Source organism: Dromiciops gliroides, chromosome 3 (genome assembly GCF_019393635.1).
Source record: "Dromiciops gliroides isolate mDroGli1 chromosome 3, mDroGli1.pri, whole genome shotgun sequence".
Classification (NCBI taxonomy): Eukaryota; Metazoa; Chordata; class Mammalia; order Microbiotheria; family Microbiotheriidae; genus Dromiciops; species Dromiciops gliroides.
In genome coordinates, this window is record NC_057863.1 from 359156974 (window position 1) to 359177164 (window position 20191).

General features: G+C 43.5%; 1 protein-coding gene across 6 annotated transcripts in view; it reads left to right on the forward strand.

The window, feature by feature from the left end:
- SCN4B (sodium voltage-gated channel beta subunit 4) overlaps positions 1 to 20191 on the forward strand; it is a 41122-nt gene that overhangs the window by 2104 nt on the left and 18827 nt on the right. Inside the window, exon 1 of one of the 6 annotated variants that reach the window (XM_043998391.1) lies at positions 2756 to 2847. The exons of 3 other annotated variants lie outside the window; for them this stretch is intronic. In XM_043998391.1, coding sequence (XP_043854326.1) covers positions 2768 to 2847 — 80 coding nt within the window. In that variant the 5' untranslated portion in view covers positions 2756 to 2767. Of the gene's footprint in view, positions 1 to 2755; positions 2848 to 3154; positions 3414 to 20191 lie in introns of those variants that run through there. 2 more of the 6 variants (XM_043998396.1, XM_043998393.1) reach the window with 2 other exon arrangements.

Consider the following 20191-nt stretch of genomic DNA (forward strand, 5'->3'; position numbering starts at 1 on the left):
AATAGAGGTTTGATAAGAGGAACAAATAACCCTATCTATTCCATTTCAGATGATACACCATCCTTACCTGCCTCCTTTAAGGATGGTGATTTTTTTTTAGGGTAGATGAAGATTCAATGAATCAGCAAGGGCTTCCTGAAGAAAACAGACCTCAACGGATAGCAAAGAAGGAACTTTGTCTGGCTACATACATATCCATCTAGAGACTCTCTCTCTCTCTGTCTCTCTCTCTCTCTCTCTCTCTCTCTCTCTCTTTCTCTCTCTCTCTCTCTCTTTCTCCCTACCTCCTCTAGAGGACCCAGAGAATCAATGAGATAATGCTTGTGAAAAGGATTTGAGGTTTTTTTTTTTGAGGCAAGTGCTGTATAAACACAATAATAAGGAATCATTAGTATTGATCCATCTGCACACTAATACCTTTCCTAAACATTTTTGTAGCCCAGCTGCTACAACATTTCCTCTTTGGAGGAAGGTCTGGGATTTCTGAGAATGTGGGGCAAGAGGAAGTGCAAGAGGGTGGAGGAAAGGGCCCTCTATTCTATTTGGCTCCCGCTGTCTGCTGTCAGCATCTAAAGATATCCATGGCCCTCTGTCCTCCTCTCCACCCCCTCACCTGACCTTCTCTGTGTGTATATGCATGTGTGTGTGTGTGTGTGTGTGTGTGTGTGTGTGCACTTTCCTTTACTTGCCCTTGGCCCATCTCTTTTCACCTGTGCCTCTTGCTCAGGGAAACATGACCCCTGTTATAAAAATAAAGGCCACAGTTTATGCACAATTTTCCATTCATGCCCGAGACCTCCTAGGGGTGCTTTCTGTGATTCAGGGTCCTGTATCTTTTAGAAGGAGTTTGAGTTGCTGCTGTTGCATGCATGTTGGATCCACTTTAATGGAATTGCCATTTTTCCATTTTGGGCTGGTTCAACTTGACACTGCTGAGGTCAGAGGGACTGGAGAGAAGGGAATCTGAATCTGAGCCAGGAGCAATGGGAGGGGGAAAGGTCATATGAGCAAGTGAACAATTGGGACAGTGCAATTAGCAACTATTATTCTTTTTTTTTTGTGGGGCAGTGGGGGTTAAGTGACTCACCCAGGGTCACACAGCTATTAAGTGTCAAGTGTCTGAGGTCGGATTTGAACTCAGGTACTCCTGAATCCAGGGCTGGTGCTTTATCCACTGCACCACCTAGGTGGCCCCAGCAACTATTATTCTTTATCCTCCTGCCTTTAGTAATGGGACATGCCTATTTGATCTATTTAATCTGGGTGCTCTGCTAGTTGGGATCTTCACCAAGGAATGGCCTCTTGATAGCCCCAAAAAGGACCATCCTGGTAAGGGACTATACATTTTTGGCTAGAGAAAAAAAAATCAGATTTGGAGGAGGAATTTGAAAGAGGTAAGAAGTTTTCAGGGAAGAATGACAGGAAGCTTCAAGGGGAGGCAAGGAGGCGGCAGTTTCCTTTATTGTCCTGGGAGAAAACAAAATGTAAAGAGTAAGTGTACATTGGAAAAGGAGAGAAGGGAAACTGGAATGCAGAGACAGAGACAGAAAGTCAGAGAGACTGAGACAGAGATACAAAGAAACAAAGAGAGAGAGAGAGACAGTCAGGGAGACAGAGCTAGAGAGCTAGGGAGAGACTGCAGCATCAGGACTGAAGTGATAAGGATAGGGAATATTTAACCAGCTCCCCAATCAGAGAACCTTATGGGCTCTGGGTAACCTTTAGAAGAAGGCAATGAGGGCTGGAGCAAATACCAGGAGGAAGGAATTGTTTCTGGTCTATTACAAAGGGAAGTTGAATTCTAGCGAGCTATATATTTTTTTCTTCTTTTTTTGGCGAGCTATATTGAAGGAACACTCAATTTCAATTTATAGGTTCCTAGCATGGAGAGCTGGAAGGGATTTCAGGGGGTCCTCTATCCCAACCCTCTCATTTGACACATGAGGAAACTGAAGCGCAGAGAGGGGAAGACATTTGCTTAAGGTAACACAGGTAGTAGGGAGCAGAGCCAGGAAATGAGCCCAGTTTATTTGACTCAAAATTCGGGTTCCTAGGCTTCACATTGAAGGCTTGAATTAAAATCCTGTCTCTGCTGCTGACTATCAGTGTGACCTTGGGCCGCTTGGCTTCTCAGGTCCTCAGTTTCTTCTTTTGTAAAATGAGGGGGCGGGGAGCTGCATTAGATCTCCGGCTTCCTGCGTTTCGGTTTGCCAAGAACATTTCAGTGTTTGGCAGCTGACCAGGGTCCTGGCTATCCCTCTATTGGTGCAGCTTGTGAGGTGGGAGGAGGTAGAAATAAGGCAATGGTGCAGAAGCTACAGCTCAGACACAAGAGTCCAAACAGTTGCCTAGGTCCAGAAGTCCCTATTGCAGTTTGCAGCTGCTCCAGCAGCAACTCAGAAGCTGGAGGCTTCAGGAATGTTCAATGTGGGGAGAACGTATCCCTTTGTACGGGTGGGTGTTGCGAGGCGGGGCGTGCAGTGGGAAGAAGTCCGCGGCTCCTTCTCTGCGCCTCCCAGGTCACCCCCTCACCCCCACCCCCAACAAAACAAAACAAAACAAAACAAAACAAAACAAAACAAAACAAAACAAAACAAAACAAAACAAAACAAAACAAAACAAAACAAAACACCTGTCAGACCCTTATATAACCCTCGGCACAGGCCGGGAAAGCTGCAGCCAGTGGCCCGGGAAAGGAGGGCTAGGCTGCCCACGTGCTGGCTGGCACTGCAGTGCAGGGCTGGAGAGTGTTCCCTGTTGGCCCCTCATGGCGGGCATAAAGCACCTTCTCTCCTCCATCAACAAGGGGCAAGGGGTCCCTTTTTCTTCCCCTGAGCCCTTAGGAAGGTAAGCCGCTGGTGCAAGGGCGGAGGAGGGTATCTAGAGAGAGGCTTCTTTTCGGACGTTTGAGTCCGTGTTCTGGAGTCGCCGACTGCAGGGCTGGGCTGTCAGGTTTTTCCCTCTCTTTTTTCTCTCTTTTTCTCTTCCTCCTCCTCCACCACCACCTCCTCCTCCTCTTCTTCCTCTTCTTCCTCCTCCTCCTCTTCCAGCAGCATCTCCCGCAGCCGGCTCTAGGGGGCAGAAGGCAGCTCCCTTTTCTTTCCCTCTCTCCTCGCTCCCCGCCCCCTCTTTTTCCCTCCCCTCCTCTCCCTTCCCCTCCCTTTCTCTCCGCTCTCCTCTTCTCCTCGCTAACTTTGCCGAGCCGGGCCGGTGCAGAGCTCGGGTGGCGGACTGCGGACAGAGGACTGAGCGGGAGGCTCTGTTTCCCACTTCAGACCTCAACCCCCAACCTCTGTCCCAGCTCCGTGCTGCAGTCCTTGCTTTCCCCGCACTTCCCGGAGAAGACAGGACGATGCCCAGGGCTGGGTACCAAGTCCCAAGCGCGGCGAGATGGTTGGGCACCGGGCTTTTGGGTAAGGTCGCGGCGTTTGGTCTCCTCCCGCTTCTCAAATCAGGAGAGAAAAGTGGCACGTCTGGAGAGGGTCGCCCAGCGTGGGGTGGGTTTGGGGAGGGCGGCGGTCCAGTTTTTCCCAATGGAGGAGCGCAGTATAGTAGCGGTTTCTCTGACCATCTAGCTCCGACGCCTGCTATTCCTGCGGACCGTGCCAAGGCAGCACCCGCAAACCTCTTCCCCCTTTCCCCCGCCCCCCCACCCCCCATCCTCCCCACTTCCCATTTCACGCCTTTGCTGCTTCAGACACCTACAGCTTAGAGGCTGTACTTCGAAGCGAGTATGTGGTGGGGAGGGGGCTTTGGGGCGAGCACCGCCGGACACCAGATTTCCACTCTTTGCGCAATGGGAGGGTGGAGAAGGGAAGGGTGTGTATGTCCGTGTGTCTGTGTATGTCTGTGTAGTGGGTGGGTAGGTGGAATTCTTATCATATCTCTAGAGCTGTTTGCAACTTTGTTTCAGTTTGCTCTGGTGGTCGCCTCTATGCACCAGCAGGGGGCTCCTTCCCCCCTCCCCCAACTTCTTTACTCTGGCACCTACAGTCGTTGCTTTCTACCTGCATCAGTGTCCAGCTTCTGCTGGTTCTTGTCCACTCCTGGCATTCAGGGTGGGATTGGGAAATAGGGGTGGGATGGAGAATAGGTGGTGAAATGTTTCACAGAGCTTACCTTTGTCAAAGACAACCCATTCAAAATTCTTCTACTTTTTTTTTTGGGGGGGGGGGAGGGCGTGAGTTTCTAATGTTGAGAAATTACCTGTAAGACTGGAAGGAATAAGAGTGAACATTTATTAATATGTCATTATACACATATGATAATTTTTATGGGGGGGTGTCAAACTTTGATGAGTGATTATGGAATGTTATTTGGATGAAACTTAATATCCTCATAAATCATAGTTGTGCTTCAGGGTAAGCCGAGGCCTCTGCCACCTGACAGGGCTCTTCCTGTTGAGCAGATTTTGATTCCATTGGGTTGAGGCATTTAAGGTGGGTGTTGCTCCTAAAAACATTAGAGGTTGAAGCCCAAAAGGAAAGCGACCAGGGTTTCTGCAGCTATCTCCTGTACATAGGCATGCGACTCTGACCCTGGCCTGGAGTTTCTGCTGAGAGAGCCGGGCCCACGAAGACTGTAGTCTTCGAAGTTTGGCCTCACTGCTTGGTTCTATTATGTGGTCCCTGGCTAAATTGAAGAAATCTATGTTTCCTCCTAGGCTCTTTCCTCTTTTCCTCAGGTACTTTGTTTCACAAATGAGTATGTTAAAATGGGCTCTGAGTCCCTGAACTGTGCTTTTTAGAAGCATTCCACCTGCCACTGCAGGGAGCCAGAGCCGGGTTTTTAGACCATGCATCCTTTATCATCCACCATCAGTGTCAGCATGTTGTGGTGGATCTAGTACTGGATTTGGCATCAGGAAGACTTGGGTTAGAATCCAGGCTCTGATAATAGCTGCAAGGCCATGGTCAAGCCACTTTTCCTCTCTAGCCTCATTTCCCTAATCCGTGAAATGATACCTATGGTACCTACTTCTTAGTGTTGTGAGGATCAAATGAGATTATAGATGTAAAGTTCTTTGCATACTTTAAATGACCACATCAATGTTAATTCTTAGTGTGGTTCTGGGGAAAGAGAGAAACTGCCTTGAACTAAAGCTGTCTTGGAGATTCCTGGAGGGAAGGAATGGCTGAGGCAAGTATACAATTCATGACCTAAGTTGTAAAGCCAGTTCTGCTACTGACAAGCTGTCATCTTTTTTTTTTTTTTTTTGCGGGGCAATGGGGGTTAAGTGACTTGCCCAGGGTCACACAGCTAGTAAGTATCAAGTGTCTGAGGCTGGATTTGAACTCAGGTACTCCTGAATCCAAGGCCGATGCTTTATCCACTGCGCCACCTAGCTGCCCCGAAGCTGTGTCATCTTGAGCAAGTCACTTAAATTCTCTTTTTCATCATCTCCAAAATGAGAGCATCAGATTCAGATGATCTCTTAGGTCTCATCTGGTTCTTAGATTTTGTGTTTCTCAAGGTAAGTCAAAATGCATTGACTGAGTACCAATTATACTTTTCAGTTCTGAATCAGTAGACTGTAAGTTTCTTGAGGGTAGGTACACTTCGATCCTCAGAACCTAGCCTAGTGCCTGGAACATAGTAGGTGCTTAACAAATGCTTTAAAAATGGAATTGAATGGAATAGGAATCATATCACCTATGTCCCAATAGTCTCCCAGATGTGGTGAGTTCACTCTGACCTACCTTGACAGCAGAGATTCTAGACTTTCCCATTCTTCTTCTTCTTCTTCTTCTTTTGAAGCAATTGGGGTTAAGTGACTTGCTCAGGGTCACACAGCTACTGTTAAGTGTTTGAGGTTGGATTTGAACTCAGGTCCTCCTGAATACAGGGCCAGTGCTCTATCCACTGTACCACCTTGCTGCCCCGCCCATTCTTCTTGTAGCTTGTTTCCAGAGGTCCTTACAGAAGCACGTAGTTAGTTCTCTATGATTGCATTTATACATGGATGTTCATCTCGATCTCATCTAGACTCTGAGGGGAGTCTAGATCCTCCAGTTCTTGTTTTGGGAGACTTAGGGTCAGAAGTCTGAGTTAAACTTTTACTGAATGAATACCATCTCTCCCCATCCCACCACAAACCAGCAATAACCCTTCCTTTCTTGGAGGTTTTATAGCATTTGGTTTAAATTTCTCTTATTCCCTAATCATGTCATTATTTCTGTATGTGACTAGACTTTAAACTCAATGGTGGCAGAGGCTGGGTCTTATCTCAATTTAGTATCTCCCTCAGTGTTCAGTGTAATGCTTCACATATAGTGGGCATTTAATAAATGTTTCTTGAAACTGGATGCAGCCATGAAGGAAAACCCCATAAGGAAGGGGTCAGCCATTCTTGAGGTCTCGGGGTTCTCTTTGATCCAAGTTTTCACCACTCTGTTGGTCCCTCTAGCACCACAGCTCTGTCTTATATTTAGGAATACTCTAGTTCCACTTCCTATTCTGACCTATGCTAAAATCCGAAATCTCTTTCCTCCTTGGTTTTCCAAGACGAGCAGAATTCTTCAAAAGGAGACAGGAATCAAGCATGGAAATAGATGGTTTGCAAAGCATAAATTGCTTCTCACAACAAGTCTAGCTACAGATTGACTTGGCTTGCATAGCTTCAAGTTTCTTCTTCCTTCATTCCTAATGGGATAGCCTATTCAAATGATTCCCTTTTCAGGCTTTGGCTATTTCTCCTTCACTTTCCCACATGGCATGTAAGGATTATAGTCAGGGATACTTGCATCTAGCTAAGAGGACACTATGTGGTTAGTGGGCTAATGGCCCTTCTCTAGGACAGTGACCTTCAAAGTGAATTTCTTGACCCTTTAGTGGTCCCTGATCTGATTCTAAGGAGTAAGCAATCGACAATGAGAAGATGAGTGACATCCCACTCTCTCTGTGAGAGTCATAGTATCTGTCTCCAACATGTCTCAACCCTATGGTATCAATTATAACTTCATCTTTATCTCATCCCTTTTTAATTTCAATTTTGTGTAAACTTCGTAATGTGCATACTTAATAGTATAGTAGTACACGTATATGATTTTAACAGCAGATAATATATTGTTTTAAAGTTTGCACTTGACATATGCTATCTCATTTAATCCTCATAAACCTGTCAGGTGAAACTATTTGCCCAGGGTCTCACAGATAGTAAATGTCTGAGGTGGGTCTTCCTCACTCTGAATGTAGTGCTCTATCCACTAAGCTAAGCTGCCTCTCCTATAAAGAAGTAAATAAAATATACACATATTGGGGGTCCTTGTTCACATATTTTTTACTGATAGGGATGCTCTATCAAAACAGTTTGGAAATCATTGCTTTAAAGGAGAAAGAGGTCTTCAGTTTTCCAGGAATGGACCTTAGAGTTCACATAGTTCAAACTCTTCATTTTACCTAAATGAAAACGGAGGCTCAGGGATTTAAACTGACTTGACCCCAGGTTATACAGCTAGAAAGTAGCACAACCAAGAAAGTAGCATAACTAAGTAGCATAACCAGAACATCTGACTCCAAACCAACATTCTTTCCATTATACCATTCTGCCTAAATATTACATTCATTGTGCCCACAATGGCATGAATATCCCTGTCCATAGGGAATTTAGAGCCTAGTGGATCATAGACTTTATCTATTTATTTTTGGTCAGGTAATTGGGGTTAAGTGACTTGCCTAGGGTCACACAGCTAGTAAGTGTTAAGTGTCTGAGGTCGGATTTGAACTCAGGTCCTCCTGACTCCAGGGCCGGTGCTCTATCCACTGTGCCACCTAGCTGCCCCTGATCATAGACTTTAAAACTTTAGGGGCTCTTAGTCTAACAGCTTCATTTTGCAGAGAGGGATGCTGAGGTCCAGAGAAAGGGAGTGACTTGCTCTAGGTCGCACAGAGTAAGGGATTGAGCCAGGATTGATGATATCAAATACCAGATACGAAAGCTCAGTGGAGAATGTGTATCCTGATAGTTTGAAGTATAGATGAAGAGGGGAAAGTGATGGTGCTCCTGGAAGGCAGGGGTGTCATTAGGTTGTAGGGGAAAGAGAGGGGATTGGATGTGACAGGCAGAATGAAGGAGGTTTCATGCCTCTGAATCTATCTAGACATAGGTTTGGACATAGGTGGATATAGGTGTGTCTTCAAAGCCATAGAAAACATCTACAGAGTGATAGAAAGATGACTGCAAAAGTGAACTATAACCTCTGGGAGAGTTCCTCATCAAGTCCGTAATCATTTATTAAATGCCTTCCAGTGCCAGGTACTGTGTTAAGCACCGGGGATAAAGAAAGGTAAACACAAACAAACAAACAAAAAACCAGTCCCGGCTCTCAGCTCACAATTTAATTGGGAAGACATCGTGTAAGCAACTATGTACAAAGAAGATATATACAAGACAAATTGGAGGCAAATTGGAGGTAGAAAGAAGGTACTGAGATTAAGGGGGTTGGGGAAAGGCTTTTTACCGCAAGTCAGAGAAGCCAGGAGATGGAGACGAGGCTTGGGGAACAGCCTGAGAAAATGCCTGGAGTGTTGTGTGAGAGAAACAGCAAGGAGGCCAGAGTTATTGAATCCAATCACTTCCATTTAGCAGATTTGAAGAGGTTCAACCAGAGCAAAGTGTGGAAATTCAAGATAAAAGTGATTTTAAATTTAGGTCAATAAACATTTATTAAACATTGACTAGGTGCAGAGCCCCGGGCTTTATCCCTTCTCTTGTGGTTATTACTCTAGTTAGAGGAATTTCACTCATACACAGTCAACTATAAGTTAACACATAGTAAATGAATTTGAGATGTTCAAAGTAAAATCTTTTCTGAGGTCTGAGAAAGAAAGCTACTGCCTAGGGACTGTGGGTTAGGCTCATAAAAGAGGTGCATCATTTCCCCCTCAGTTTTAGAGGATAGGTAGGAATTTTAAAAGTAAAGAAAGACCTTCCAGATCCTAGATGATCACAGTGGGTGCAGGAGAGAAGGCCCTCCCCCCCTTTTTTTACTGCTATTTTTAAAAATCACATAGATTTCTGAATCCTATCCCCCTGCCCAGGGAAGCCATTCCTCACTCCCCACTTTTTAATAGCTTGAAGACAAACAGTTTATAAGAAGCCTGGGTCTCCTTCTAACGTGTGGTGTGGGTAGTCATCTTTTCTGCCCACCCCTCCTTCTTCTCTGGTTCTTTTTCCCCCTGATGTACTTAATTGCTATGATCTGTGTTTAATTATCACTTGTAAGGGTGTTATGTTGTATAAACCCCTTTCCCTTGATATGTACTTATAAAGGATGAGCTTAATGAGGAGCCAATTAAGGAGAAAGTGAGTGCTCAGCTCCACTTCAAGGAAGAAAAGGGAGAGGGCTGTCTCAGAAGGAGAGCGGGAAGAAGGTCCCCTGGCTTGAAGTTTAAATTGTCGACTGTTTCTTATTTCTATTTTCTACCCATTTGGGCAATCTCATAACCAAGTATTCACCTATTTACCTATTGAAGTGAAGAAGAAAGCTCTTGATCGTTAGATGTCAAGCTTACCCATTCTCCAGCCTGGGGGAGGGAGCATCCAGTTGTTTGCAAAGCTTTGTTACATGGTGAGGGTGTCTCAGGGCTTGTTTATATCCAGGTAAAGCCCGTGGGGGCAGGCAGGAAGCAGGCAGGTTGCCTAGGGAGAGGCAGCAGAAGCCTTTCCGTTGTCTCTGGGCACAGTGGGGCCTTTCTTGGCCTGGCCCTGTGTCCCAGTGCGCCAAAGGTCCCTTCCCCGTCAGAAGTCCTGTCCCAATGTTCTTGGACTAATTTTCTGGCTCCCCATGATAGATTCTGATCCCCCTGGAGCCCAAGTATATTAACCTTACTATTAAAGTAAAATATTCCTGCAGTTCTGTCAGTCCTTTTCTTTCCTTCCTTCCTTCCTTCCTTCCTTCCTTCCTTCCTTCCTTCCTTCCTTCCTTCCTTCCTTCCTTCCTTCCTTCCTCCTTTCTTTCTTTCTTTCTTTCTTTCTTTCTTTCTTTCTTTCTTTCTTTCTTTCTTTCTTTCTTTCTTTCTTTCTTTCTTTCTTTCTTTCTTCCTTTCTTTCTTCCTTTCTTTCTTTCTTTCTTCCTTTCTTTCTTCCTTCCTTTCTTTCTTTCTTTCTTTCTTTCTTTCTTTCTTTCTTTCTTTCTTTCTTTCTTTCTTTCTTTCTTTCTTTCTTTCTTCCTTCCTTTCTTTCTTCCTTTCTTTCTTTCACGGGGCAATAAGGGTTAAGTGACCTGCCCAGGGTCACACAGCTAGTAAGTGTCAAGTGTCTGAGGCTGGATTTGAACTCAGGTCCTCCTGAATCCAGGGCCGGTACTTTAGCCACTGTGCCACCTAGCTGCCCCCAGGGCTTATTTCTAAATTTGGAATAGGTAGGGACGAATCCTTTTTCCCTTCCTCATACTCGACTCCAATATCCTCACCCTAGGGTGATTGCTATAGGAGTCAGGAACTAAATACAGGCATTTCACTTGGCTCCATTGGTCGGGAAAGAAAAATAGGTTGGAATTTAAGCTCTCAGCATACCAGAGATGCCACCGGAATATCCCTTGCCTGACTCAGGGTAGTTGGTGGTAGTGGTAACATTAATATGGACATTAATATTAAGTAATGATAAATTGCAATCATCTGATGCTTTCTTCTGGAAAACATTTGCCTACCCTCCTGCCGAATCGTGCTGTGTCCCTACATACAGTTCTTTTCTTCAAGGATAGGGTGGGACTAGAGAAAGTGGAAATTCTGATCTGATAGCTTCTCAGGGATGAATTCCCAGACCTGCCTTTCTACCCTGGGAGCAATATTTTACTTGTGAAGCTCAAACCCATTCTTACCAGGGTCCAACACCCCCCTGAGCAAAATACTACCAGCTTTCCTCATGTCTAAGAGATAAGCTCCCGCTTTCCTTACCTCAGACTAGTCCTGGGTCCGACAGGGTCAGAAAGAACTGCTGTATACCATGTATGTGCCATATCTGTCCTATATCTGCCATGACTTTGTAGACTTAAAGGATCATAGATTTAGAACCAGAAGGGACCTCAGAGGTCATTTAACTCCCTTACTTTACACATTTAGAAGATGAGGCCCAGAGAGAGTAAGTGATTTGTCCCAAGTCATATGAGTAGTAAGTGGCAGAAACAGAATTTGAACCCAGGTCCATTACCTTGAGATCCAGTTCTCTTTCTTCTCACAGCTTTTTACTACACAAAAGGTGAGGCAAAAGTATAACTGGGCAAAAGAAAAAATAAAGCAAAGTAAGGATTCAGAGCTTAGATTGTCTTTTTTTCCTTTTTTTAATTAATAAAGTATTTTATTTTTTTCCCGTTACATGTAAAGATAGTTCTATATAGATGAAAAACCTCAAAATAGAAAAAACAACAGCACCAAAAACAAAAGAAATTGTATGGTTCATTCAGCATCTATACTCCACAGTTCTTTTTTTTTCCTTGTATTTGGAGATCTTCTTCTATCATGAGTTGCCTGGAACTCTTCTGTACCATTGCATTGGTGAGAAGAATATAGTCCGTCACAGTAGATCAACACTCAATGCTGATGATACTGTGTACAGTGTTCTTCTGGTTCTGCTCATCTCACTCATCATCAGCCCACTCAAGACCCTCCAGGTTTCTCTGAACTCCTCCTGCTCATCGTTTCTTATAGCACAATAGTATTCCATTGTATTCATATACCACAACTTGTCCAGCCATTCCCCAATTGATGGGCATCCCCTCAATTTCCAATTCCTTGCCACCACATAAAGATCCAGAGCTTAGATTGTCCATAGACATCCTTTCTTTTTTGAGAAAGTGGGCAAATCTGGTCCATATAAAATTCCCTCCCCAATCCTTTCTGTGCTTCTGCATCTTACCCATCAAGTAGTTAGGGGTTCTCCTCCTACTTATCTTCTGGAGTTTGACATTGCAACCTTTTTGTTGGGCTGGGTTACATTTTAGGCCTGGGGCATTCAGTCTTTAGTGCCAAGTTTCTCTATTCCTATGGAGATTCTGGAGAGCAAAGTATTGCTGAGTCCACTAGAGTAGTCCCCAGTCTGGTACCTAGTCATGATTTATAATCTGTGAAAGCATTTTCTTCCCTGAAGGCACAGAGAAAGGCAATAAAAATGATCAAGGTATGGGGGGTGGGTGGGTGTTACACAAGATAACAGCCAAGATAACATTCTAAAAAGACTGAGCAAGTATATATTAAGGGTTACTAAGCTCCAGGCATGGTGGATAGAAAGACAAAAATGAAATGGTCCCTGCCTTCCAAGAGCTTACATTACTCTAGTGGGGGCTGTCTACCAATAAATGAATACAAGGTAATTTAGAAAAATTATGCTTTAACATTCCTTTTAAAAAGTGTTGGGTTCCTAATTCTTTCCCTCCCCTCAACCCCTCCCCCACCCATTGAGAAGGCAAGCAATATGCTATCAGTTATGCATGTGAAGTCATGCAAAACATATGTCCATATTAGCCATGTTGCAAAAGAAAAGAAAAAGGGCGAGAGAAAAAGTAAATAGGAAAAAAGTGTGCTTAAATCTGTATTCAGAATCCACCAGTTATCTCTCTGAAGGTGGGTAGCATTTTTCTTCATGAATCCTTTGCAATTGTCTTGGATCACTGTATTAGTTAGAGTAGCTAAGTCTTTCACAGTTGTTCATCAATGCAAGGTAATTTCGAAAGGCAAACAGTGCTAATGATGGGGAAGGAGGGAATCAGGAAAGGCCACCTGGAGGAGGTTGTGCCTGAGTTGTACTTTGAAGGAAGCTAGGAAAGAGGTGGAATTGAGAAGGGAGTGCTTTCCAGTCCTGGGGGACAACTTGTACAAAGGTATGGAGATGGGAGATGAAATATCTATGGGGATAGAAGGTATGGATAAGATGAAGCAGGAATTAACTATCATTTCCTGGAAAATTTGAGTGACAGAATCTGAGAGTTGGAAGAGACTTTGGGGGCCATCTAAGTCCCACCCATTCCTCTACAAGGAATACCCAAGTAGTCAATTCAACCTTTGCTTAGAGACCTTCAATATGAAGGAGCATGTTACCCATAGAAGCAGAATCCTATTCTACTTTTGGACTACTCTCATTGTGAGGATTTTTTTTTTCTATACCTTATGCCCAAACCTGCCTTGGGGGTAGCTAGATGGGACAGTGGATAGAGCACTGGTCTTGGAGTCACCAAGACCAGAGTTCCAATTTGTCCTCGGACACTTACTAGCTGTGTGACCCTGGACAAGTCACTTAACCTCTGTTTGCTTCAATCCACTGGAGAAGGAAACCACTCCAGTATCTTTACTAAGAAAACTCCATGGACAGTATGGTCAATGGGGGTCACAAAGAGTTGGATACAACTAAACTACTACAAACCTACTGTTCCCATGTTTCCATCCACGTTTCCTATTTCTACCCTCTGGAGTTAAGCAGAACAAATCTAATTCCTCTTTTACATCATAGTCCTTCAAATACTGGAAGACACGTTTCTCATTTCCTCTCCCCCAAGTCTTCCTATTGGTTGAGAGAGTTTCTTCACTGGGAATTGAGGAAATCCCCCCAAATTGCTCAGCAATTTATAGTCTTAGGAAATTGCATGAGGCATTGACACGTTAATTAACTGACCCAGGGTCTCAGTGTCAGTGTACATTTGAGGTAGGCCTTTAATACCGATCTTCCTGACTCCCAGGACAGACCGTTCTCTAGCCACTATTTCACAAGACCTGACAAGTCTTCTCTTGTCCAGGCTAAATACCCTAATTTCCTTCAGTTCCTTTTAGTAGATTGCCAGCAACAATTGATATTAATTGACAGTCTCCTCGTGCCCTCATACATGTCTCCCACACAAGACATTTTGAAATAGTATTTATAGGAATCTTGAACAAGGAAAAATGACACATCTCAGGGTTCACATTCTACCTAATTCTTAGACAATAATAACCTGCTTAATCGTTTTTCAGAGTACCGCTGAGAATCATTCTCCTAAAACCAATGAGCCCCTTTTTTAACTTTCTCCAAGGGTTCATCTCCCTTAGCTCATGACAGGTGACTGGAAATAATCAAAAGGACTGCCACCCTGGTTCAATACCCTAATCCCTTCAGGAAATGGGAAAAGAGAGTATTGGTTTTAGATAGGTCATAACTCTAATCCCTTTGGGGGATGGGGAAAGGCCAAATGATCTTAAGTAGACCGGAGGTATTTCTAGTTCTAAATTTGGTTACCAACCATAATCCAATATCAGGGGCCTTCACTTTCTTCTTGACCTTTTATGTACTTTCATAAGAGATAAGGATTAGGCTTAAGAAGGAAGGAAGGAAAGAAGGATTGAAGCAATGAAGGAAAGAGGAAAGAAAGAAAGAAGGGGAGAGAGGAAGTAAGGAAAAAGGAAAGGACAGAGGAAAGGAAAAAGGCAAGGAAGGATGAAAGGAAAGAGGGAAGGAAGGAAGGAGAGAGGGAAAGAAGGAAGGAGGAAAGAAAGGATGAAAGTAAAGAGGGAGGGAAGGAAGGAAAAGAGAAAGTAAGGAAAGAGGGAAGAAAGGAAGGAGGGAAGGAAGGAGAGAAGAAAGGAAGGAAAGAAGGCAGGAAAAGAGAATGGAAGTAAGGAAGGAGGGTAGAAAGAATGAAAGTAAGGAAGTAAGGAAAGAAAGAGAGAAGAAAGGAAGGAAAGAAAGAAGGAAAAGAGAAAGGAAGTAAGGAAGGAGGGGAAAAAGATGAAAGGAAGGAGTGAAGGAAGAGAGAAAAAAGAAGTAAAGAAGGAAGGAAAAGTGAAAGGAAGTAAGGATAGAAGGAAGAAAGGAAGGGAAGAAGGAAGGAGGGAAAGAAACAAGCATTTATTAAGTGGTTACTATGTGCCTGGCACTGTGTTAAGCATGGGGAATACACACACACACACACACACACACACACACACACACACACACACACAGACAGTCCTTGCTTTCAAGGAACTTACCTTCTAATGGGGGTACAGCACCCAGAAGGAAGCCAGCAGAAAGGTGACGAGAGGGTCATGGTTTTGAAGTCTACAAGCCAAGAACAGGGCTTAAGGTTAGTCTGGGACCCTCCACAAAATGGAGGTTTAGGAGGAAGTTATCAATGGGAGGAGGTGATGAGCCTCATAGAGGGATAGTCCAGGTTGAGAAGGCTTCAGGAGTAGTTGGATGTTCTAGGGTGGGGCATTCTTTCCTTAGAATATTGATGGAGTTTCCTGCCTTCAAATTAGTCCAAAGGCTTTAGGATAATCTTAAAATGCTTTCTTACCATTCCTAAGAGGAGGAGGGGGCAGCTAGATGTGCAGTGGCCCTGGAGTCAGGAGGACTTGAGTTTAAAGCTCACCTCAGACAATAGCCGTGTGACCCTGGGCAAGTCACTTAACCCCAGTTGCCTTAAATATCCAGTCATCCCAAAGTATATCTTGCCACTGGACCCCTATGGCTCTGGAGGAGAGGGTGAACTTGCACAGATCTTCTTCACTTAAATCGAATTCACTGCAAGTCATGACATCATCCTGATGTCTTGGTCCTCTTTGAGAATGAAGGACAAACATCATCAAGAGGAGGATAGGGTCGGGGCACTTCATCTGCTTCCATGTCTCCAGCCTAGACTTTCCTGACTCCACGTTATCAATACCCTTCCTAAAACATAGCTCCCAGAACAGGAGACAATACTAGTCATGTGGTCTGCCTGAGTCAGAGGATAGTGAGACTCTAGTCTCCCTGATTGTAGGAGCTATGTATCTTTTAATTCAATTTAAGATTACATTAGCTTTTGGCCTACTGTGTCATTTTTCTGATTCTAATGGAACTTGTTGGTCAGTTGTTTTTCAGTTGTGTCCAACTCTTTGGGACCCCATTTGGTGACTTCTTTCCAGAGATACTGGAGTGGTTTATCATTTCCTTCTTTAGCTCATTTAACAGATGAGGAAACTGAGGCAAATGGGTAAGTGGCTTGTTCAGGGTCACATAACTAGTAAGTGTCTTAGGCCAGATTTGAACTCAGGAAGATGAGTCTTCCTGACTCCATACCTGGCACTCTATCTGCTGGGTGACCTAGCTGCCCATATAAAACTTCTAGTCCACTCAAATCTCAGATCTTTTTCAGACAAAATATTGTCTAGCTACACTTCCCTGGTCTTATACTTGTAGATTAAAAAAATTGAATCCACTTAGTCCAATTAAAAAATTCCTCATTTAAAGAAACAGCCTATAATCATTCATTTAAATTCTCCCATTTTGGGTTTGGCCCAATGTTCTAGCCTGTCAAGAGCTTTTTGGATTCTTACTCTGCCATATAGTGTTAACTATCCCTCTCAGCTTTAGGTCAGCTGAAAATTTGATAAGCATGCCATCTATGCCTTTATCCAAGACCTTGATAAAATTATTAGCACAGGTTTAAGAACGGATCCCTGCAGGTACTTCACTAGAGACCTACTCCCAGTTCTATACTACAACATTAATGGGGGACCATCTCCAGTCATCCTGATCTATATTTTGCCATTGGACCCATATGGCTCCGGAGGAGAGAGTGAGGCTGGTGACTTTGCACAGTGCTCCCTCACTTAAATCCAATTCACTTGCAATTCATGACATCACCCTGATTTCATTCTCTTCCTTGAAAATGAAGGACAAACCACAATCAACAATCTGTGAGTACTAGTAGCTGCCCCACTGGGGAACCCAAGTGACCAGCTCTAGTTGGGCAATGCAGTTCATTCCCTCCTTCCCTCCCTCCTTTCTTCTCTTTCTCCTTCTCTCCCACTCTCTTCTCCCTCTGTCCACATAGGTGCTCTCCCCAAACATAAATTTTGATTGCTTAAACTTCTCAACATGTTTTGGAGTTTACAGGCTAGATTTCTTTTAAGGACCAAGCCTTAAACCCAAACCACTCTGGTTCTCATTGATTGGCCAACAAAAAGGTCTTAGCCTGGGGCAGCTAGGTGGTGCAGTGGGTAGAGCATGGGCCCTGGAGTCAGGAGTACCTGGGTTCAAATCTGCCCTCAGACACTTAACACTTACTAGCTGTGTGACCCTGGGCAAGTCACTTAATCCCAATTGCCTCACTAAAAAAAAAAAAAGGTCTTAGCCCGAGCCTGAGCCTGACATTTGGTCACTGTTTGGGTTCTGATGGCTTAGAGTGAATATAAATAGCAATTGTTTCTGTTTTGGCCAGAAACCCTGAGTGCCTTCTTCCAAATTGCTTTTTGTTTTTGACTAGGTAAAATAGGCCAATCTTTGCCTCATTTCTTCCTTCCTTTCTTTCTTTCTTCCTTCCTTCCTTTTTTCCTTTCTTTTTTCTGAAGGGCAATGAGGGTTAAGTGACTTGCCCAGGGTCACACAGCTAGTAAGTGTCAAGTGTCTTGAGGCCAGATTTGAACTCAGGTACTCCTGAATCTAGGGCCAGTGCTTTATCCACTACGCCACCTAGCTGCCCCTTTGCCTCATTTCTTACTTAGCCTTGATCACTGAATGAGTGTTGCCTCAGACAAACTGAGAGCTGGGAAAGACCTTAGCTTAAAAAGGCCAAGGTCTCCCACTTCATTGGGGTCATCTCCAGTTGTCCTGATCTATATCTTGCCACTGGACCCAGATGGCTCTGGAGGAGAGAATGAGGCTGGTGACTTTGCACTGTCCTCCCTGACTTAAATCCAATTTACTTTTAAGTCATGACATTATCTTCATGATGTCATGGTTCTCTTCGAGAATGAAGGACAGACAACAAGAGCAACATTAATGACTGCTGTTTGTTTCCAGTCATTTATCCAGTTCTGAAATCACTTATTTATACTATTGAAAGATCACCATGTCTCCATTTTGTCCACACGAATAGCATGAGAGACTTTGTCAAAGGCTTTGCTAAAATTTAGGTACACTATTTTGTTGTTGACTCTTTGTGACCCCATTTGAGGTTTTTTTGGCAGAGATACTGGAGTGGTCTGCCATTTCCTTCTCCAGTTCATTTTACAGATGAGGAAACTGAGATAAACAGAATTAAGCTAATTGACCAGAGTCACACAGACAGTGTGTATCTGAGGCCAGATTTGAACTCAGGAAGATGACTCCAGGCCTGTGACCCTTATCCACCCTTATCTACCTAAAGATCCAAACTATCTATAGCAGTCCCTTGATTTGCCAGTCTAGCAGTTCTTTAAAGAAGGAACTCTTCCTATATCTGATTGCTTATTGCCTTAGGGAGGGGAAAGGGATAAAACTTGGAACTCAAAACTTTAAATAAAAATGTTTATTATTTTTAAAATGGAGGTTTTATTATTTAAACTGAGGTTTATTATTTAAAAAAACTGAGGAACTGAGGTTATTGTGGAAAAGCCATGTTCTTTGCAATGGTGGCTTCCTTTTCTAAATGTTTATTAGACTGATAATAATCTGTTCTAGAATTTTGCCAGAAATAAAAATCAGCTTTCTTACTTCTAATTTACCAACTCCATTCTGTCTCTTTTATGGTAGTTTGAGGGGCAAATTTAGTACAAATAAAGGGAGGTGCTAACTTTATTCCAGTATAACAAGCTTAATAAGAAGGGATGTGGGCTGAAAACAACAGCATTTCCAGAAGGGTTTAGAGAACTTCATGAATGATAAGTATGGTAGGGGCAGTATCCTAACTCTTCCTTCCAAACAAGTTAGACTAATTTTCCTTTAAAAGGTATTGAGACCTTCCTCTAGATGTGGTGGCTCAGGCTCAGACTATTGTGATTCTTCAGTATTTGAGTACAAAGCAGCCATGAGGAACTGCGTACCTGGCGGGTGCATTATGATGGGTAACTCAGGCAAAGGAGCTTTGTTCATCTGAATTAACTTGAGGTGTCCTTGACACTTATCTTGTTGGATATCCTTTTTCAGCTATGATTAAGGATGTCTCTTTTTTTAAAATGTGGAATGACTTATTAGTGTCTCATAGGTGAGCCACCAGGAGCTAAGTGGAACAATGGATAGAACGCTGGACAGTTCTCAGTCCTAGGCAAATCAGTTTCCATAACCATAAAATGAGGGTCATAATAGTGCCTACCTCTCAGCGTCATTGTGAGGATCAGATAAGATAAAGCTCTTTAACATAGTGTCTAGAACATAGTTGGTGCTTATAGAAATGCCAGCCATTGTTATTGTTATTAATTTTCTTTCAAAAGCTCCCTGAAACCATCAGGGCACTGGCTTGAGTTAGGCCAGCAAGAGGGACTGGAGATGCTTGGATTGGAGTTAGGAGAGATGTGAGTTCCAAAACTAGTTCTTTAAAAAATTTTTTTGGATAATTTTATTATTTTGTTTGTTTGTTTTTGTGGGGCAATGAGGGTTAAGTGACTTGCCCAGGGTCACACAGCTAGTGAGTGTCAAGATTTGAACTCAGGTCCTCCTGAATGCAGGGCTGGTGCTTTATCCATTGCATCACCTAGCTGCCCCCTCCAATACTAGTTCTGACATGGCTATATGAAATTGTCATTTAACGTGAACTTCAGTTTCTGCATCAAGAAAATATGGACAGTGATAGGATGTAGGATGAAAAGTAGACCCATGGGAAACTCAGTGCTTCTTTTTTTTTCATAGCAAAAACTTTATTCTGTTTGGCAATCCTAGAGAAATCAAGCCTTACATCTTAACTGAGGAAAAACACTTATGAACCACTCTTCTATGCCCTAATATCATAATGATGGTGACAAATGTTATGGTATCCTCTTTACTGGAAACTATTGAATGCCTACCCCTAGAATGTAGAGCTCACCTCAAATACTGATCCTTCTAATACAGTCTGAAATTCTTTCTACCAGGACTGTTTTGACATCATCTCACCAAGTACCAACACATTAAACAACCTTGGCATTTTGCTCAATTCCTTAGTCTCATCCAACATATCTAATCAATTTAAATTATTGTTGAATGTATTTTCATGAAATCTGTCAATTGTGGGGCCAGCTAGGTGTGGAAGTGGATAAAGCACCGGCTCTGGATTCAGGAGTACTTGAGTTCAAATCCAGCCTCAGACACTTGACACTTGCTAGTTGTGTGACCCTGGGCAAGTCACTTAACCCTCACTGCCCCCCCCCCCAATCTCTCAATTGATTCCCATCTCTAGTCACAAGCTACGATCCTAGTTCAGGCCCTCATTAGCTCTCTCAAGCTGGAATATTGCACTAGCTCCCTAATTGTTTTCCCCACATCAGATTTCTCCCTACTCTAATCTATTCTCTACTTAGTTGCCAAAGTGAT